Source organism: Pseudorasbora parva, chromosome 2 (assembly GCF_024679245.1).
Source record: "Pseudorasbora parva isolate DD20220531a chromosome 2, ASM2467924v1, whole genome shotgun sequence".
In the NCBI taxonomy this organism is placed as follows: domain Eukaryota; kingdom Metazoa; phylum Chordata; class Actinopteri; order Cypriniformes; family Gobionidae; genus Pseudorasbora; species Pseudorasbora parva.
In genome coordinates, this window is record NC_090173.1 from 11685699 (window position 1) to 11702512 (window position 16814).

The window sequence follows — 16814 nt, forward strand, 5'->3', positions numbered from 1 at the left end:
TCAACTTTGGTGGGTAGTTTTTACTTCATATAATATAAAATTCTTTATACATGAAAATATACAGCCACCTTTAGGTTCAAAAGGGGGGCGGGATCATTATATGTGGACGTCTGCGGCATAAAGAAAACAATCAATAAAACTTAAAGAAAAAGTTCCATCTCAGTCAGATATTAATTATCTGAACAATATTCCTTTCAAGGTGCACAGCCCCACTTCCTCTCCACGGTCACGCTGCATTACACAGCTTTATACACATACAAATATTATAAATATAAATCTAAGTTAGTGTTACATTATTGTATATTTAGTTCTACTCTATGAATTTTTGGTTTATTTAATTTGAATGAAATTTAGATTTTAATCACATTTTTAATTTATGTATTTTACATCCAATTTATTTAAGTTGAATGTAATTATTATTATTTATTGTATTTTTCCCTTGTCTCTCCGTTGCGGACCCCTGTGTGAAAACCCCAGGCCTAGAAAATACAACAATGCACAATGTATTATTTTTTGGACTCAAATCCATGATTATATTGTGGTGATTTTAAGCTCAATTTTAATGCACAATTCCACTCGAACACAAATAAAAATTCAGGAACATTGAAAGGCAAAACACCAGCTTTATTGCTTACAATGAACAGGTTGAGGCAGAATGCACGTGAGTGAAAGAGGTAGATGCCAAAAAAACAACACATCCACATGTCAAACGGAAACAAGCCAACGGGAATAATGTCCTTAATAACTCTCCTATGAATAATCTCCATTTCCTAATGGAAAGTATTGCCGTTTAATTTTCCTTTCCATAAATGTACTGTGCTCAGCATTAACATGTAAACAGCAGTATTGTGATATTTTCAGTGCAAATACTCAAATATATTTTCAGCTCTGTATAGTAATTGTCAATGTGATTTATGCACGTATCAGAAATATACATTCAAATGTAATTACATGTCCAAATATACAGACAACAAACTCTGACCATTAAAAAAACAAACAGCAGAGGGCGCCGCATTACTGCAAGGAGCTCGGGATTCATTCAGCACCTGAACATGCAAACCTTTCTTGTAATATTTAAGAGCATGATTGCAGATCACATACACTGTAAAAAAAAAGTTGTTTTTTGTTGGTTTAACTTAAAAAAGTAAGTAGCCTGGTTGCCTTAAAAACTTGAGTTTATTGAAATTAAAAATTTGAGTTGATACAATGAAGGAAATTTGTTTAATAAATAGAAACGCAAAATATTATTGTATCTGAACCACATTAAAAATGTGATAAATCATGAAAATAGCACAATTTGGCTGCGTCATCACAAATAAAACACACACAATTACCCAATATGCTTACAAAATCTTTTAATAATATTTTAATAAAGGTTGTCGAATCTCAAAAAATTTTCATTGTATTAACTCAATTATTTAATTTCAATGAACTCAAAATTAAGGCAACCAGGTCACTTATTTTTTTAATATTTATTTTATAGTGCAGCATGCTTCGCAAGGGACTGTGTTAGGAGAGTAAATTAACGGATTAAAGTGTTATTTTAGCAGGTAACTTTTTTTCTAAATATTTTTTTTTACGTTTGTGATCTTTTTAATGTTTGTGAAAGAAGTAAAATCAAAATGACGATTAAAAAATCTGTGTTTTCTAAACTGTTAAAAAATATTTTTGACCTGGTTGCCTTAAAATTTTGAGTTCATTGAAATTAAATATTTGATTTAATACAATGAAAGTTTTTTGAGATTCGACAACCTTTATTCAAATATTATTATAAGATTTTGTAAGCATATTGGGTAATTGTGTGTCTTTTATTAGTGATGACGCAGCCAAATTGTGCTATTTTCATGATTTATCACATTTTTTATGTGGTTCAGATACAATAATATTTTGAGTTTCTATTTATTAAACATTTGAGTTGATACAATAACCTTCATTGTATCAACTCAAATTTTTAATTTCAATAAACTCAAAATTTTAAGGCAACTAGGTTACTTACTTTTTTAAGTTAAACCAACAAAAAAATTTTTTACAGTACATGCAAATATATATATTAAAATGTAATTTATTCCTGTGATCAAAGCTGTATTTTCAGCTTCTGTCTTTAGTGTCACATGAACTTTCGGAATAGCTGCTCATGTTTTTATCAATTATTACTGCTGCTCGATTATTAATAATCATAATAATGGCAATGCTCTGATTCAAACAAACAAACAAACTTCTTTTTGCCAAAATATCTTTCTTTACAGTAATATATTTTTTTATCGCAATATATTAATATTGCTGTATAAAATCTAACAGCGTTTGTTTTTCAGGAAGGCTTATTGATTGATTTTGTGCATTTAAAATCTAACAAAGAGGTTAATTCATGTTTTCATACCATCACAAATTACATAAAAGTATTAATGTTATAACTGAAATTAACCCTAATTTCCAGAACAGATTATCTGTATAATTCAGATGAAGGACTCCAGCTGCATTTTTCTCCAATCACCATATAAACAGCAGTAACTTTACCCACAATCCCTTTCACCCAGAATGCCCGTCTGATTATTTTTAATTACTATTCAACTTCTTTCCTACATTTAGATATGTGGGCAAATGCATTTTTGTCTCAGTGCATGCATTGTTTTAGCTTGGCAGGGTCGCTGCTAGCTTAGCTTAGCATAATGAATGGAATCCTATGTTGCCAGCTAGCATGTCCCAAGTAAAAGTGATCCAAAAACCCCCTAATTACTTTTTGTTTTGTATGAGCACAGGCGAAGCACTGCTACTTTAGGCGCAGAGAGATCACGGCTCTTATTCTCACGCCCTCCGGCTGTTGAGCGATCGCAATGTGTTGCGTGATATAGTCCCAAGTCAATATCTGTCTAGGAAATCGCCTAGTCTTAATCTGCGTCGCTATTTGTACTCATTGTGAATACGCAGGCCACAAGAAGTAATTAGGTGAGGGTTTTTTTGGATCACTTTTACTTGACATGCTAGCTGGCAACATAGGATTCCATTCATTATGCTAAGCTAAGCTAGCGGCGACCCTGCCAAACTAAAGCAACGCATGCACTGAGACAAAAATGCATTTGCCCACATATCTAAATGTAGGAAAGAAGTTGTATAAGCCCTATTTCTAAAAACGGCGGAGTGTTCCTTTAAGGAGATGGCAGAGAGAAAGAGAGGAGTGCGGCGGGTGCATCACTTGCTGCTGCAGTAGTTTGAGTAGTTACTGCAGGCCTTCTTCATGTCGGTGAGAAAGGCAGGGACGCCCGTCTGAGGGGAAAACATTCATCAACACCCTTACATGAATAAACACACACATTACACGAATGAATCCACAGCAGGCTCACCTTCGCTGCCCAGTTCACCAGCCACGTCGGTATCATTCCTCCGGGATTATCAAAGTAGTTCATAAACACTGAAATATGATTCAGAAAACAGTTACAGGTGAGCAGGAGCCTCTCATTCTGTGTCCTACTGTGTGTGTGTGTGTGTGTGTGTGTGTGTGTGTGTGTGATGGGCAGGCTTAGGGGCAGTGTGTGTGTGTGTGTGATGGGCAGGTTTAGGGGCAGTGTGTGTGTGTGTGTGTGTGTGTGTGTGTGTGTGTGTTGGGTAGGTTTAGGGACAGGGACAGTGTGTGTGCGTGTGTGTGTGTGTGTCTGTGGGTGTGTGTGTGTGTGTGTGTGTGTGTCTGTGGGTGTGTGTGTGTGTGATGGGTAGGTTTAGGGACAGGGGCAGTGTGTGTGTGTGTGTGTGTGTGTGTGTGTGTGTGTGTGTGTGTGTGTGATGGGTAGTGACCAGTTTTAGGGGCTGTGTGTGTGTGTGTGTGTGTGTGTGTGTGTGTGTGTGTGTGTGTGTGTGTGTGTGTGTGTGTGTGTGTGTGTGTGTGTGTGTGTGTGTGTGTGTGTGTGTGATGGGTAGGTTTAGGGGCAGGGGCAGTGTGTGTGTGTGATGGGTAAGTTTAGGGGCAGTGTGTGTGTGTGTGTGTGTGTGTGATGGGTAGGTTTAGGGGCAGGGGCAGTGTGTGTGTGTGATGGGTAAGTTTAGGGGCAGTGTGTGTGTGTGTGTGTGTGTGTGTGTGATGGGTAGGTTTAGGGGCAGTGTGTGTGTTTGTGTGTGTGATGGGTAGGTTTAGGGGCAGGGGCAGTGTGTGTGTGTGTGTGTGTGTGTGTGTGTGTGTGTGTGTGTGTGTGTGTGTGTGTGTGTGTGTGTTGGGTAGGTTTAGGGGCAGTGTGTGTGTGTCTGATGGGTAAGTTTAGGGGCAGTGTGTGTGTGTGTGTGTGTGTGTGTGTGTGTGTGTGTGTGTGTGTGTGTGTGTGTGTGTGTGTGTGTGTGTGTGTGTGTGTGTGTTGGGTAGGTTTAGGGGTAGGGGTAGTGTAAGGGGATAGAAAATACAGTTTGTACAGTATAAAAACCATTACAGCTATGGAGTCTCCACAATTCACAAAAACAAACGTGTGTGTGTGTGTGAGTGTGTGAGAGAGAGAGAGAGAGAGAGAGAGAGAGAGAGAGAGAGAGAGAGAGAGAGAGAGAGAGAGAGAGAGAGAGAGAGAGAGAGAGAGAGAGAGAGAGAGAGAGAGAGAGAGAGAGAGAGAATGTGTGTGTATACCTTTGGTACCACCGGAGCCGTCACTCTCCATGGCCAGACTCTGTTTGTAATCTTTGACCCGGATCACGCCTCTCTTCTCTGGACACTGAGACACGGGCGAGCTCTTGGCTAACACCACCCTGATCCTCCGTCCTCCCACGTCCAGATCCCGGCGCTCCCGCACGAAAACATACTGAGGAGGGTTAAGGGCTCACAGAGAGAGAATGCAGATTCATTTTTAAGCAAATAAATGAAGAAATATAATTTTCTGCCACTGCTCGGCATGTACATGAATCTGTATTTGTTGTATTTTATCCATGAAGCGTCTGCAGGATACATCCCTGTTGGACAGAGGTAATGGATATTTCACTTCCCAGTATATGGCTTTCTGCCCGCTGTAGTCCTTCTCGTGCAGCTCTGAGGACCACACACACACACACACACACACAATAAAAAAATTATGTTACTTTAAATCAAATAAACTTGGTTTAATTTTACAATGAAGCATATTAACATTAGTTGATGCAACAAATAATATGAACAACCAATGAAAAATATATTTTAGTCTAGTCTTTGTTAATTAATAAAAAACATCCATGTTCATGTTAGCTCACAATAAATTAACTAGTGTTAAGGGCCTATTTTTATTATTATTATACCTTTATTTAACCAGGGAAGAGAATCACATTGAGTCCAACAAAAATGTAATGAAAAAAAAAAAAAAAAAAAAAAACTGAATCCAGAAAAATTAAAATGGAAAAAAATTGAATTTGGATAGATAAATTCAATTAAAGTTTTATGCTTTCATTTAATTAAATGTAATTAATTAGACATGCTTTTTTTATTGTTCAAATTTAATTTAATAAAAAATGTGTATTAGTATGCATTAAGTATATGTTGATATTAACTGCTTTAGAAGTGTTGTTCATTGTTAGTTCACATACACTCACCTAAAGGATTATTAGGAACACCTGTTCAATTTCTCATTAATGCAATTCTCTAATCAACCAATCACATGGCAGCTGCTTCAATGCATTTAGGGGTGTGGTCCTGGTCAAGACAATCTCCTGAACTCCAAACTGAATGTCAGAATGGGAAAGAAAGGGGATTTAAGCAATTCTGAGCGTGGCATGGTGTTGGTGCCAGACGGGCCGGTCTGAGTATTTCACAATCTGCTCAGTTACTGGGATTTTCACGCACAACCATTTCTAGGGTTTACAAAGAATGGTGTGAAAAGGGAAACACATCCAGTATGGGGCAGTCCTGTGGGTGAAAATGCCTTGTTGATGCTCGAGGTCAGAGGAGAATGGGCCGACTGATTCAAGCTGATAAAAGAGCTGATGAGTCTCGATTTCTGTTGAGACATTCAGATGGTAGAGTCAGAATTTGGCGTAAACAGAATGAGAACATGGATCCATCATGCCTTGTTACCACTGTGCAGGCTGGTGGTGGTGGTGTAATGGTGGTGTGGGGGATGTTTTCTTGGCACACTTTAGGCTCCTTAGTGCCAATTGGGCATCGTTTAAATGCCACGGCCTACCTGAGCATTGTTTCTGACCATGTCCATCCCTTTATGACCACAATGTACCCATCCTCTGATGGCTACTTCCAGCAGGATAATGCACCATGTCACAAAGCTCAAATCATTTTAAATTGGTTTCTTGAACATGACAATGAGTTCACTGTACTAAAATGGCCCCCACAGTCACCAGATCTCAACCCAATAGAGCATCTTTGGGGATGTGGTGCAACGGGAGCTTCGTGCCCTGGATGTGCATCCCATAAATCTCCATCAACTGCAAGATGCTCTCCTATCAATATGGGCCAACATTTCTAAAGAATGCTTTCAGCACCTTGTTGAATCAATGCCACGTAGAATTAAGGCAGTTCTGAAGGCGAAAGGGGGTCAAACACAGTATTAGTACGGAGTTCCTAATATTCCTTTAGGTGAGTGTAAGTAAACCTTATTGTAAAGTGTTGCCATAAACATTAACTGAGATCAAATTAAATATAGGAACTTTTCAGCTGATTGCCAAGGCAATCAAATTTCTCCTTTTCAAGCACAAACAAGCTGAGATTAATATATAGACAGTTAAAAAATAATAATAAAAATGACAAAAATACAACTAAATGACTAAAACTTTCAAATTAAAATATATATAAAAAAATTATATTAATAATAATAAACTCTGCTGGCCGCTGTTCGTCAGTCAGGCGTGTTTGTTCCAGGTCTGAACGGGTCACGCGGGTGTATCTAGCCTTACACAGATGATGTATTCAGCGAACAAGGGCGGAGGCTTGAGATTGTAATCACGAGCGATTGTTGACTGATTTAACACAAGCCACATTTCACTGCTCTGGTGGTCCGACACAATATCCATACCAGTGATTGAAATCACACAACGCAGAGATGCGAGATTACACAAGTCACACGCAGGCCGAACAGAGACATGATGTTCAGAGGAAAGAACCCAACAAGTCCGGCAACTTCACAAACATTTATCTGGATGAAAACACAATGCACCGTGAAATAATGAGAACTTTAAACGCCGTCATGCAATCAAGATCCGGAGGTCAGGGGACACTAGAGGACAAACATCAGGACTAAAGCACAAATGCTGTCAGATGCATGAGGCTCTTCATGAAAGATCAGCTCAAGCTCATGTATACGCGGTCCGTCTGGAGCCAGAGATGTGTTTCTAATAAAACGGCACTCCACCCTCATGAACACACACACACACACACACACACAGCTATTCACGGTCTGTTTGTGTTTGCGGGAAATACACCACCCTGCCATGTCATGTCTTAAAACATGAGGAAAACTAAATGGCTTCATAATAGAGTTTCATATGGTTTGTGTCAAAAGCACTACAAACGGAGCCCTGAATCGGAAAACAATGTAATAATGCATTATGAAATATACAGCAGATCTTCTGGACAGCAGAAACAAATGTCCCATACTTAAGCCCAAAACGACACGTATACAAGGAGCAAAGAGATTTTTAAAGATGGTTTAATAGTTCCCAGATCCTGAGAGAACAGAATGAGCTCTGCATTGATGATTACCAACATTAAAATTGTTAAAATGGTCATTTCCTGAGCTTGTTTTTTTTTTTTCAAATGCAACACTCAGAACAATACTTCAACACAAATGTCTTTCCCTAGTCCACTGAACATCTATGAACAGCAAAAGCAACTCGTTCAGAAAACATCACAACCATAACTCATAGCTCATAAACATACGCCCACATATTAACAACTAAATAAATGAAATGACCATGTGAACTACAGCACATGGGCAAAGAAAATGGTCATAACTACATTATGACTGGTCATTACTACAAATGTCATAGCTACATTATGACTGGTCATAACTACAAATGTCATAGCTACATTATGACTGGTCATAACTACATAATGGTCATAACTACAAATGGTCATAATTAAATTATGACTGGTCAAAAAACAAATGTTCATAACTACATTATGACTGGCCATAACTACAATAACTACAAATGTCATAACTACATTATGACAGATCATAACTACAAATGTCATAGCTACATTATGACTGGTCAGAGCTACATAATGGTCATAAATACATAATGTCATGGCTACATTATGACAGGTCATAAACACAAATGTTCATAACTACATTATGACTGGCCATAACAACATTATGATTGGCCATAACTACAATAACTACAAATGGTCATAACTACATTATGACTGGCCATAACAAGAAATGTTCATAACTACATTATGACAGGTCATAACCACAAATGGTCATAACTACATTATGACTGGCCATGACTACAATAACTACAAATGGTCATAACTACATTATGACTGGCCATAACAACAAATGGTCATAACTACATTATGACTAGTCATTACTACATTATGACTGCCCATAACTACAAATGGCCATAACTTCATTATGACTGGTCATAACTACAAATGGCCATAATTACATTATGACTGGTCATAACTACAAAAGGCCATAATTACATTATGACTGGTCATAACTACAAATGGCCATAACTACAAATGGTCATAACTACATTATGACTGGTCATTACTACAAATGGTCATAACTACATTATGACTGGTCATAACTACAAATGGCAATAACTACATTATGACTGGTCATTACTACAAATGGTCATAACTACATTATGACTGGTCATAACTACAAATGGTCATAACTACATTATGACTGGTCATAACTACAAATGGCAATAACTACATAATGACTGGTCATAACTAAAAATGGCCATAATTACATTATGACTGGTCATAACTACAAACGGCCATAATTACATTATGACTGATCATAACTACATTATGACAGGTCATAACTAAAAATGGCCATAATTACATTATGACTGGCCATAACTACAAATGGCCATAATTACATTATGACTGATCATAACTACATTATGACTAGCCATAACTACAAATGGCCATAATTACATTATGACTGGTCATAACTACAAATGGCAATAACTACATTATGACTGGTCATAACTACAAATCACCATAATTACATTATGACTGGCCATAACTACAAATGGCAATAACTACATTATGACTGGTCATAACTACAAATAGCAATAACTACATTATTACTGGTCATAACTACAAATGGCCATAATTACATTATGACTGGTCATAACTACAAATAGCAATAACTACATTATTACTGGTCATAACTACAAATGGCCATAATTACATTATGACTGGCCATAACTACAAATAGAAATAACTACATTATGACTGGTCATAACTACAAATGGCCATAATTACATTATGACTGGTCATAACTACAAATGGCCATAATTACATTATGACTGGTCATAACTACAAATGGCCATAACTACATTATGACTGGTCATAACTACAAATGGCCATAACTACATTATGACTGGTCATAACTACAAATGGCCATTTGACTGGTCATAACTACAAATGGTCATAACTACATTATGACTGGTCATAACTACAAATGGCCATAACTTCATTATGACTGGTCATAACTACAAATGGCCATAACTACATTATGACTGGTCATAACTACAAATGGCCATAACTACATTATGACTGGTCATAACTACAAACGGTCATAACTACAAATGGTCATAACTACATTATGACTGGTCATAACTACAAATGGCCATAATTAGTTATGACTGGTCATAACAACAAATGTTCATAACTACATTATGACTGGTCATAACAACAAATGTTCATAACTACATTATGACTGGTCATAACTACAAACGGTCATAACTACATTATGACTGGTCATTACTACAAATGTTCATAACTACATTATGACTGGTCATAACTACAAATGGTCATAACTACATTATGACTGGTCATAACTACAAATGGCCATAATTACATTATGACTGGCCCTGAAGAAGTTTTGGTGCCTTGCCACAGTCACCTTTGGCTTATGGCTTGCTCAGTTGGGGACACTTAAATTTCAACTATATTACTGATCTGCCAGCATTGACTCTATGATAATTGGAATTAGCTGGATGACATCACCGTTTTCCCTAGAGCAGCTGTACAGCCGAATCAAAATCTGTTGCATTATTTTCCTGTTAACACGGTGAAGTTACTTTAAAACAATCAGCAATGTAAAAAGAGCTATAACGTTGACTTGACATGCCAGTCTGTTAATGTAGGTACACTGACATTACATTTTCACACCCCTAAACATGACGCAGGACAAAATTAACTGTGACTGGCTGCTTTACATGTCATTTAGACGACCTATGGGCGGTCCTTGGCCAATGAAAACCACTAAAAAGTCCAGACCTTCTGCTGTCAGTCTGAAATTACGCAAGACTAGTACTGTATAAACCACATCACTACCAAACAACACAGCACGTTCTACACACACGACAATAACAGAATTAACACTGGGTCAGTCTAGTGGGACACTAAATGTGCATGACGTACCAGTCCAGTTCCCTGCATATCTGAATGCATCTGACAGGCATCAAGAGGAGAAACTTCAGAGTGTGGAAAAACAGTAGAAAAACAAGCTATATGATGCATTTCAAGTGAGTGACAGTTTATTGAAGCTCCACAAGAAACACAAGACATCAACACACTAAATATTCAGTAATATTATCATTTCGACTGACATTATCAGATGAAAAACAAAACTTGAGCCAAATAATGATACTATTGCCCTCTGTAGAGCTTCTATATTCCAAAAAAGTTGGGACAGTGTACAAATGGTGAATACAAAACAGAATGCAATGATGTGGACGTTTCAAATTTCATTATTTTATTCAGAATACAACATAGATGACATAAAATGTTTAAAATAAGAAAATAGAATAATTTTAAGGAAAAAAATAAGTTGATTTTAAATTTCATGGCATCAAGACATCTCAAAAAAGTTGGGACAAGGCCATGTTTACCATAGTGTGGCATCCCCTCTTCTTTTTATAACAGTCTGCAAACGTCTGGGGACTGAGGAGACAAGTTGCTCAAGTTTAGGAATAGGAATGTTGTCCCATTCTTGTCTAAGACAGGCTTCTAGTTGCTCAACTGTCTTAGGTCTTCTTCGCCGCATCTTCCTCTTTATGATGCGCCAAATGTTTTCGATGGGTGAAAGATCTGGACTGCAGGCTGGCCATTTCAGTGCCCGGATCCTTCTTCTACGCAGCCATTATGTTGTGGAATACGCAGAATATGGCCCGGCATTGTCCTGCTGGAAAATGCAAGGTCTTCCCTGAAAGAGACAACGTCTGGATGGGAACATATGTTGTCCTAGAACTTGGATGTACCTTTCAACATTGATGATGCCTTTCCAGATGTGTAAGCCGTCCATGCCACACACACTGATGCAACACCATACCATCAGAGATGCAGCTTCTGAACTGAGCGCTGATAAAAACTTGGGTTGTCCTTGTCCTCTTTAGTCCGGATGACATGGCATCCCAGTTTTCCAAAAAGAACTTCACATTTTGATTCATCTAACCACAGAACAGTTTTTCACTTTGCCACAGTCCATTTTAAATGAGCCTTGGCCCAGAGAAAACGCCTGTGCTTCTGGATCATGTTTAGATATGGCTTCTTTTTTGACTTATAGAGTTTTAGCCGGCAACGGCGAATGGCACGGTGGATTGTGTTCACCGACAATGTTTTCTGGAAGTATTCCTGAGCCCATGTTGTGATTTCCATTACAGTAGCATTCCTGTATATGATGCAGTGCCGTCTAAGGGCCTGAAGATCACGGACATCCAGTGTGGTTTACTGGCCTTCCCCCTTAGGCACAGAATCTTTGAATGATATTATGCACTGTAGATGATGATAACTTCAAACTCTTTGCAATTGTTCTCTGAGAATCTCCTTTCTGATATTGCTCCTCTATTTTTCGCTGCAGCATTGGGGGAATTGGTGATCCTCTGCCCATCTTGACTTCTGAGAGACACTGCCACTCTGAGAGACTCTTTTTATACCCAATCATGTTGCTAATTGACTGAATAAGTAGCAAATTGGTCCTCCAGCTGTTCCTTATGTGTACATTTAACTTTTCCGACCTCTTATTGCCACCCGTCCCAACTTTTTTGTAATGTTCATCTCTCATGAAATCCAAAATGAGCCTAAATTTGGCATGACATCTCAAAATGTCTCACTTTCAACATTTGAAATGTTATTTATATTCTATTGTGAATAAAATATAAGTTTATGAGATGTGTATATTATTGCATTCCTTTTTTTTATTCACAATTTGTACAGCGTCCCAACTTTTTTGGAATCGGGTTTGTAAGATTCATAACTGACGCATTTTGCAACATTGACAGTAATTTAACTGAACTGAATCAACATTGAACTGACTGTTTTTTTTAGAGCTTGAATAGAATTTGTGTCATATTTGATGAATTTGTAGAGCTGGGCGAAAAAAAACTATATCACTAGGGATGGGTATCGTTAAGGTTTTAACGGTATTACTACTCTTAACGATACTGCTTATTGGTCCGGTACTTTAACGGTATTCTTATCAGTACTTTTTGAGATTTACTATATATATATATATATAGTAAATCTCAAAAAGTACTGATAAGAATACCGTTAAAGTACCGTTAAAGTGTATATATACACCCCACACACACACACACACACACAATTAACAAAGATACACATTATATAGGCCTATACATTGCTTTAATTACAGGAAGAATTCTAGTAAGCAAGTGTAAAATAACACTGCATAGTTTATCATAGATAGGATAAATGAATGCTTATTAAAGCTGAAGTTATTCAATCAAGAGCTGTGAGGGATTTTCTCTTTGCATTTGGTTTAATTCGCAGTTATTCGTCAGCATGTTTATTTACACTGCTGCCTCTTTAAGACAGATGTGCAGATCTATAGGCGACTGATAATAGGCAGATGCACTACATTTTCTCTCAACTATCCATAATAACAACGTCCATTTTAGACACAAACTGTGTTGTGTTCAAGAGACTCTCCAAGCCGGTCATTTTGACATAGATGTTTGTGTACATTTGATCGTTTAGACGCGAGCGTGAAACCGAAAGTGTAATTTGCTCGTCTCGTTGCGGGCTGTTTCGGAGCGTGCGCCGACTTGGGAACAATCTCTTGCGCATATTTTTGTGCTTTTAATCGCTCTTTTTATTATTAAACGCATCCCAAAATTTACCAGCAGTACCTAGACTGTTTTTTTTACAACAATCACCGATCGTGCTGATTCTGTGTGAGTTATAGGGAAAAATGACAGCGTAGGCTACTGCTGCAAAGGGAATTAAGTTGAGCTAGACATAAATTTTAAAATTATATTCTTTGCCAAAATCTAAAGCCAAAATCTTTGCCAAAGAAGCCAAAATCTAAAATAAAATCACATTATCACAATCTAGTGTAAAGTGTAACCAGGCTATGTTTAAATGTATAGTTCTGTCCTCCGTCATCACTCATTAGGGCTGTCGTTTTGCGCTCTCGCTCTCTCTCTCGTCGTCACGTGTATTTTCAAAAGTACCGACAGCAGAACCGATAACGTCCGAGCTTATCGATACAACGGTCTTTCAAAATTCAGCCCCGGGGCCCGTTTAATACCGGGTTTCGGTACCCATCCCTATATATCACTATATAATCATCGTGATATAATTTCCCTTGAAAAAACGGCAAGAGTTTGATACGGTGTTCATTTTAACAGCAAACTTTTTATTTAGTTTTAGTCGTAGTCTTTTGACTAAAATGCCATTTAGTCACCAGAATTATTTTTAGTTGACTAAAATCTAATGAGTTTAGTTAAACTGTAATGCATTTAAGCATTACATAACCCGCCTTCAGGAATTAAATCAAATATGGTGTATTGTGCAACCAAAAACGTATATATAATGTGTGACTTTTATAAACAAGCTCAAAATACACGTGACTCTTATTTTGAAAAACACCTTACTATTACAGTTGTTCATTCAAATTCAGATGAGGGAGATACCATATATATATTACCATATAAACATTGTAACGTAAACAATTCTCATTTTACTCAGCATTAGTTCATAAACATTACCCGTCATAAAAGTGTTATTCATTGATTGAGCCGTTCTGAAGCGCTGTCACATGAGCCTGAAGAAGCTCAACAGCGCCATGTTTTCCCGCAGTTAGATCTGCACGTTACAATTAAAATGATTAAAATTAAAATAACTGTCCCAAATTTTTTAGTCTTGTTTTTATTCGTAATATTTGTCAAACAAAACACTTCTTGTTTAGTTATCATCTCGTTTTTTCGTCATTGGAAAGGTTGTTGACGAAAACTATGATGAAAATTATTAGTCAACATCTAAAACTGATTCACTGATAAATGTTGGATATAATGTTTGAGATCCAGTGAGAAGCACTTCGATTCAGTGAAAAACACAAATGCCTCAGTTTAAAGCCAGATTTTTGTATTATATTATAAATGTAGACATATTAAAGGAGTAATGGAATATAGTTCCAGTGATTAAGCTATAGCGTTTGTGCATTTACTAAATGTGTTTATAGTTTTTCACAACAAATACGAGCATAGCAACCATATAGTTGCATTTTACCATAGTGTTAATGTGCTTAGTTTTAACTGTGGTTATCATTATGTAAATGTATGCTACTATGGAAGATCAGTGGTTCATTTGAATAAAACTCAAAATATTTACATTTTACCATATAAAAATTAGGTTGTTACAATGTTTGCAAATGTTACTGTATTTGTTAAAGGATTGGTTCACTTCAAAATGAAAATTTCCTCATAATTTCCTCACCCCCATCTAATCCAATGTGTTCATGTCTTTCTTTCTTCAGTGGAAAAGAAATCAAGTTTTTAGAGGAAAACATTCCAGGATATTTCTTCACATAATGGACCTCAATGGCAACCAACGGTTTAAGGTCCAAATCATTGCAGTTTCAAAGGAAGGGCTTAAGAGGCTCAGCACGATCCCAGACGAGGATTAGCTAGGAATAACTAGTCAAAACATCGGCCATTTTCAAAAAAAAAATTGTATTAGTGTTTGCACGTTCGCTTGGGGCGGTACTTCTGCCTTTGTCTAGTGTGACGTTTTCGTCGTTTCGACGTTTTGACTGGCACTAACAAAGCAGCGCAAGAAGAGCAATTTAGACCACTTCAGCTCTGCACCCCCTCTTGGACCCGCATCATCATAATCTTTAAAAAAAATCTATAACTCGCGCACCACAAAACTAGACATATATGGTATCATTTGAAAGATTAGAACCTCAGCTTTCTTAATAACCCAATAAGTTCTGCATTTATATTACATAGAAGAAAATAATATGGTCTGAATTCGACTTGAGAAAATCATGCAAATCATATAAAATGTCATATTTTTCTCACACAAACACACCTAAAATAGACAAGTCATATATCAAATGAAAGCTATTGGCCTCAGGAATATCGCTGAGCAGTTAATTTCACCGATCCAATAATTTACAGTAAATTTATTATCAAAAGAATCACAAAGATGGAAATGACTCCTTTGAACAAGCAAACACATGAGTCATATTCCTGTTCGGATCACAAACTCGTTGTAAAGCTACTAGCCTCAAGCGCTATATCAGCTCGTTCCTTAGGTTGTTTGCTTCAAAATGAGACTATTTTTACATGTCTGTGAGCAAGTCTGGCCAAATGACACTGTAATATGTCACTGATGTCCAGATCAAAACATGTGATGCAGACAAATACTCTTATTATTGCTAGCTTTGATTGTAGATGTTAGCCACGATTTTTGATGATGTCATTACATATTGCATCATGCGACAGAAAAGCTGAGTATCTCAGTTCTTTATAGACATGTGGATCATGATTCTAGACCAATCAGAGCCTGAGATCTCCCTTTACAAAGTTGAAGAGGCGGAGCCTTCTTTTCGATTTCCTAGTGGCCAGTTTATGTCAATGGAGATGAGTAGGAGTTGTTAGACACTTTGGTCAGATAAATCTCAATAACATTTATTTGGAAGGAGATATCAAGAAAATTCTTTTTTCCCCTGTTTAGTGCCAATTTATAGAATCAGCAGAAACTTCAAAAAAGCTTGCAGACCAAAATGATGAAAACATACAGATTTTTAAATAACAAATTAATTAAAAATAAATCAAAATATTTATTTTGTTATATGTTTATCATAAGATTGTGAATAGATACAATATATGCAATACTTCACCAGTGTGTTAAAATTTAGAGTTTTTTTCTGTAAAATGAGACCATTTTTATCAATTTACTCCAATGTATGTGGGTAGGGCGCTCTTTTAAGTTCAGATAGTCCTAATTCTCAAAAAAATGCAAAATGTGCTGCAGAGCTGAAGTGGTTAAAAAGTGTATTTTTCTTTTTGAAAATGGACGTTCATTATGAATCCATTCTGAAAAGAAAAATCCTGGAATGTTTTCCTCAAAAAGCTTAAGTTCTTTTCCACTGAATAAAGAAAAACATGGTTGAGATGGGGGTGAGTAAAATATCAGTGCATTTTAATTTTGAAGTGAACTAATCCTCTAATGAACGTACATTTACATCTGCATCTCAAGCTACTGTCAAATGTTTACTTCTAAGATACAAAACATGTAATATTATTAATATTGCAGCCTGCACTGCAAACTGCGCTGACGATGCGCGTCAGGCGTCAAACCTGTTTCAAGACTTGTGTCAGCACACACAGAAACTGAGAAATTATTTTTTTCTAGTAGAATATTTTTGTTAAGGAAA

At 36.9% G+C, this 16814-nt stretch overlaps 1 protein-coding gene across 1 annotated transcript in view; it reads right to left on the reverse strand.

The window, feature by feature from the left end:
* Positions 1-3035: 3035 nt before the first annotated feature.
* The window catches only part of pctp (phosphatidylcholine transfer protein), a 17323-nt gene continuing 3544 nt past the window's right edge, over positions 3036-16814 (reverse strand). The window contains exons 3-6 of the mRNA XM_067428752.1: positions 4914-4993; positions 4598-4769; positions 3339-3406; positions 3036-3261 (exon numbers count right to left, since the gene is read on the reverse strand). Of these exons, the coding sequence (XP_067284853.1) occupies positions 3187-3261; positions 3339-3406; positions 4598-4769; positions 4914-4993 (395 nt within the window). The 3' untranslated portion in view covers positions 3036-3186. The remainder of the gene's footprint in view (positions 3262-3338; positions 3407-4597; positions 4770-4913; positions 4994-16814) is intronic.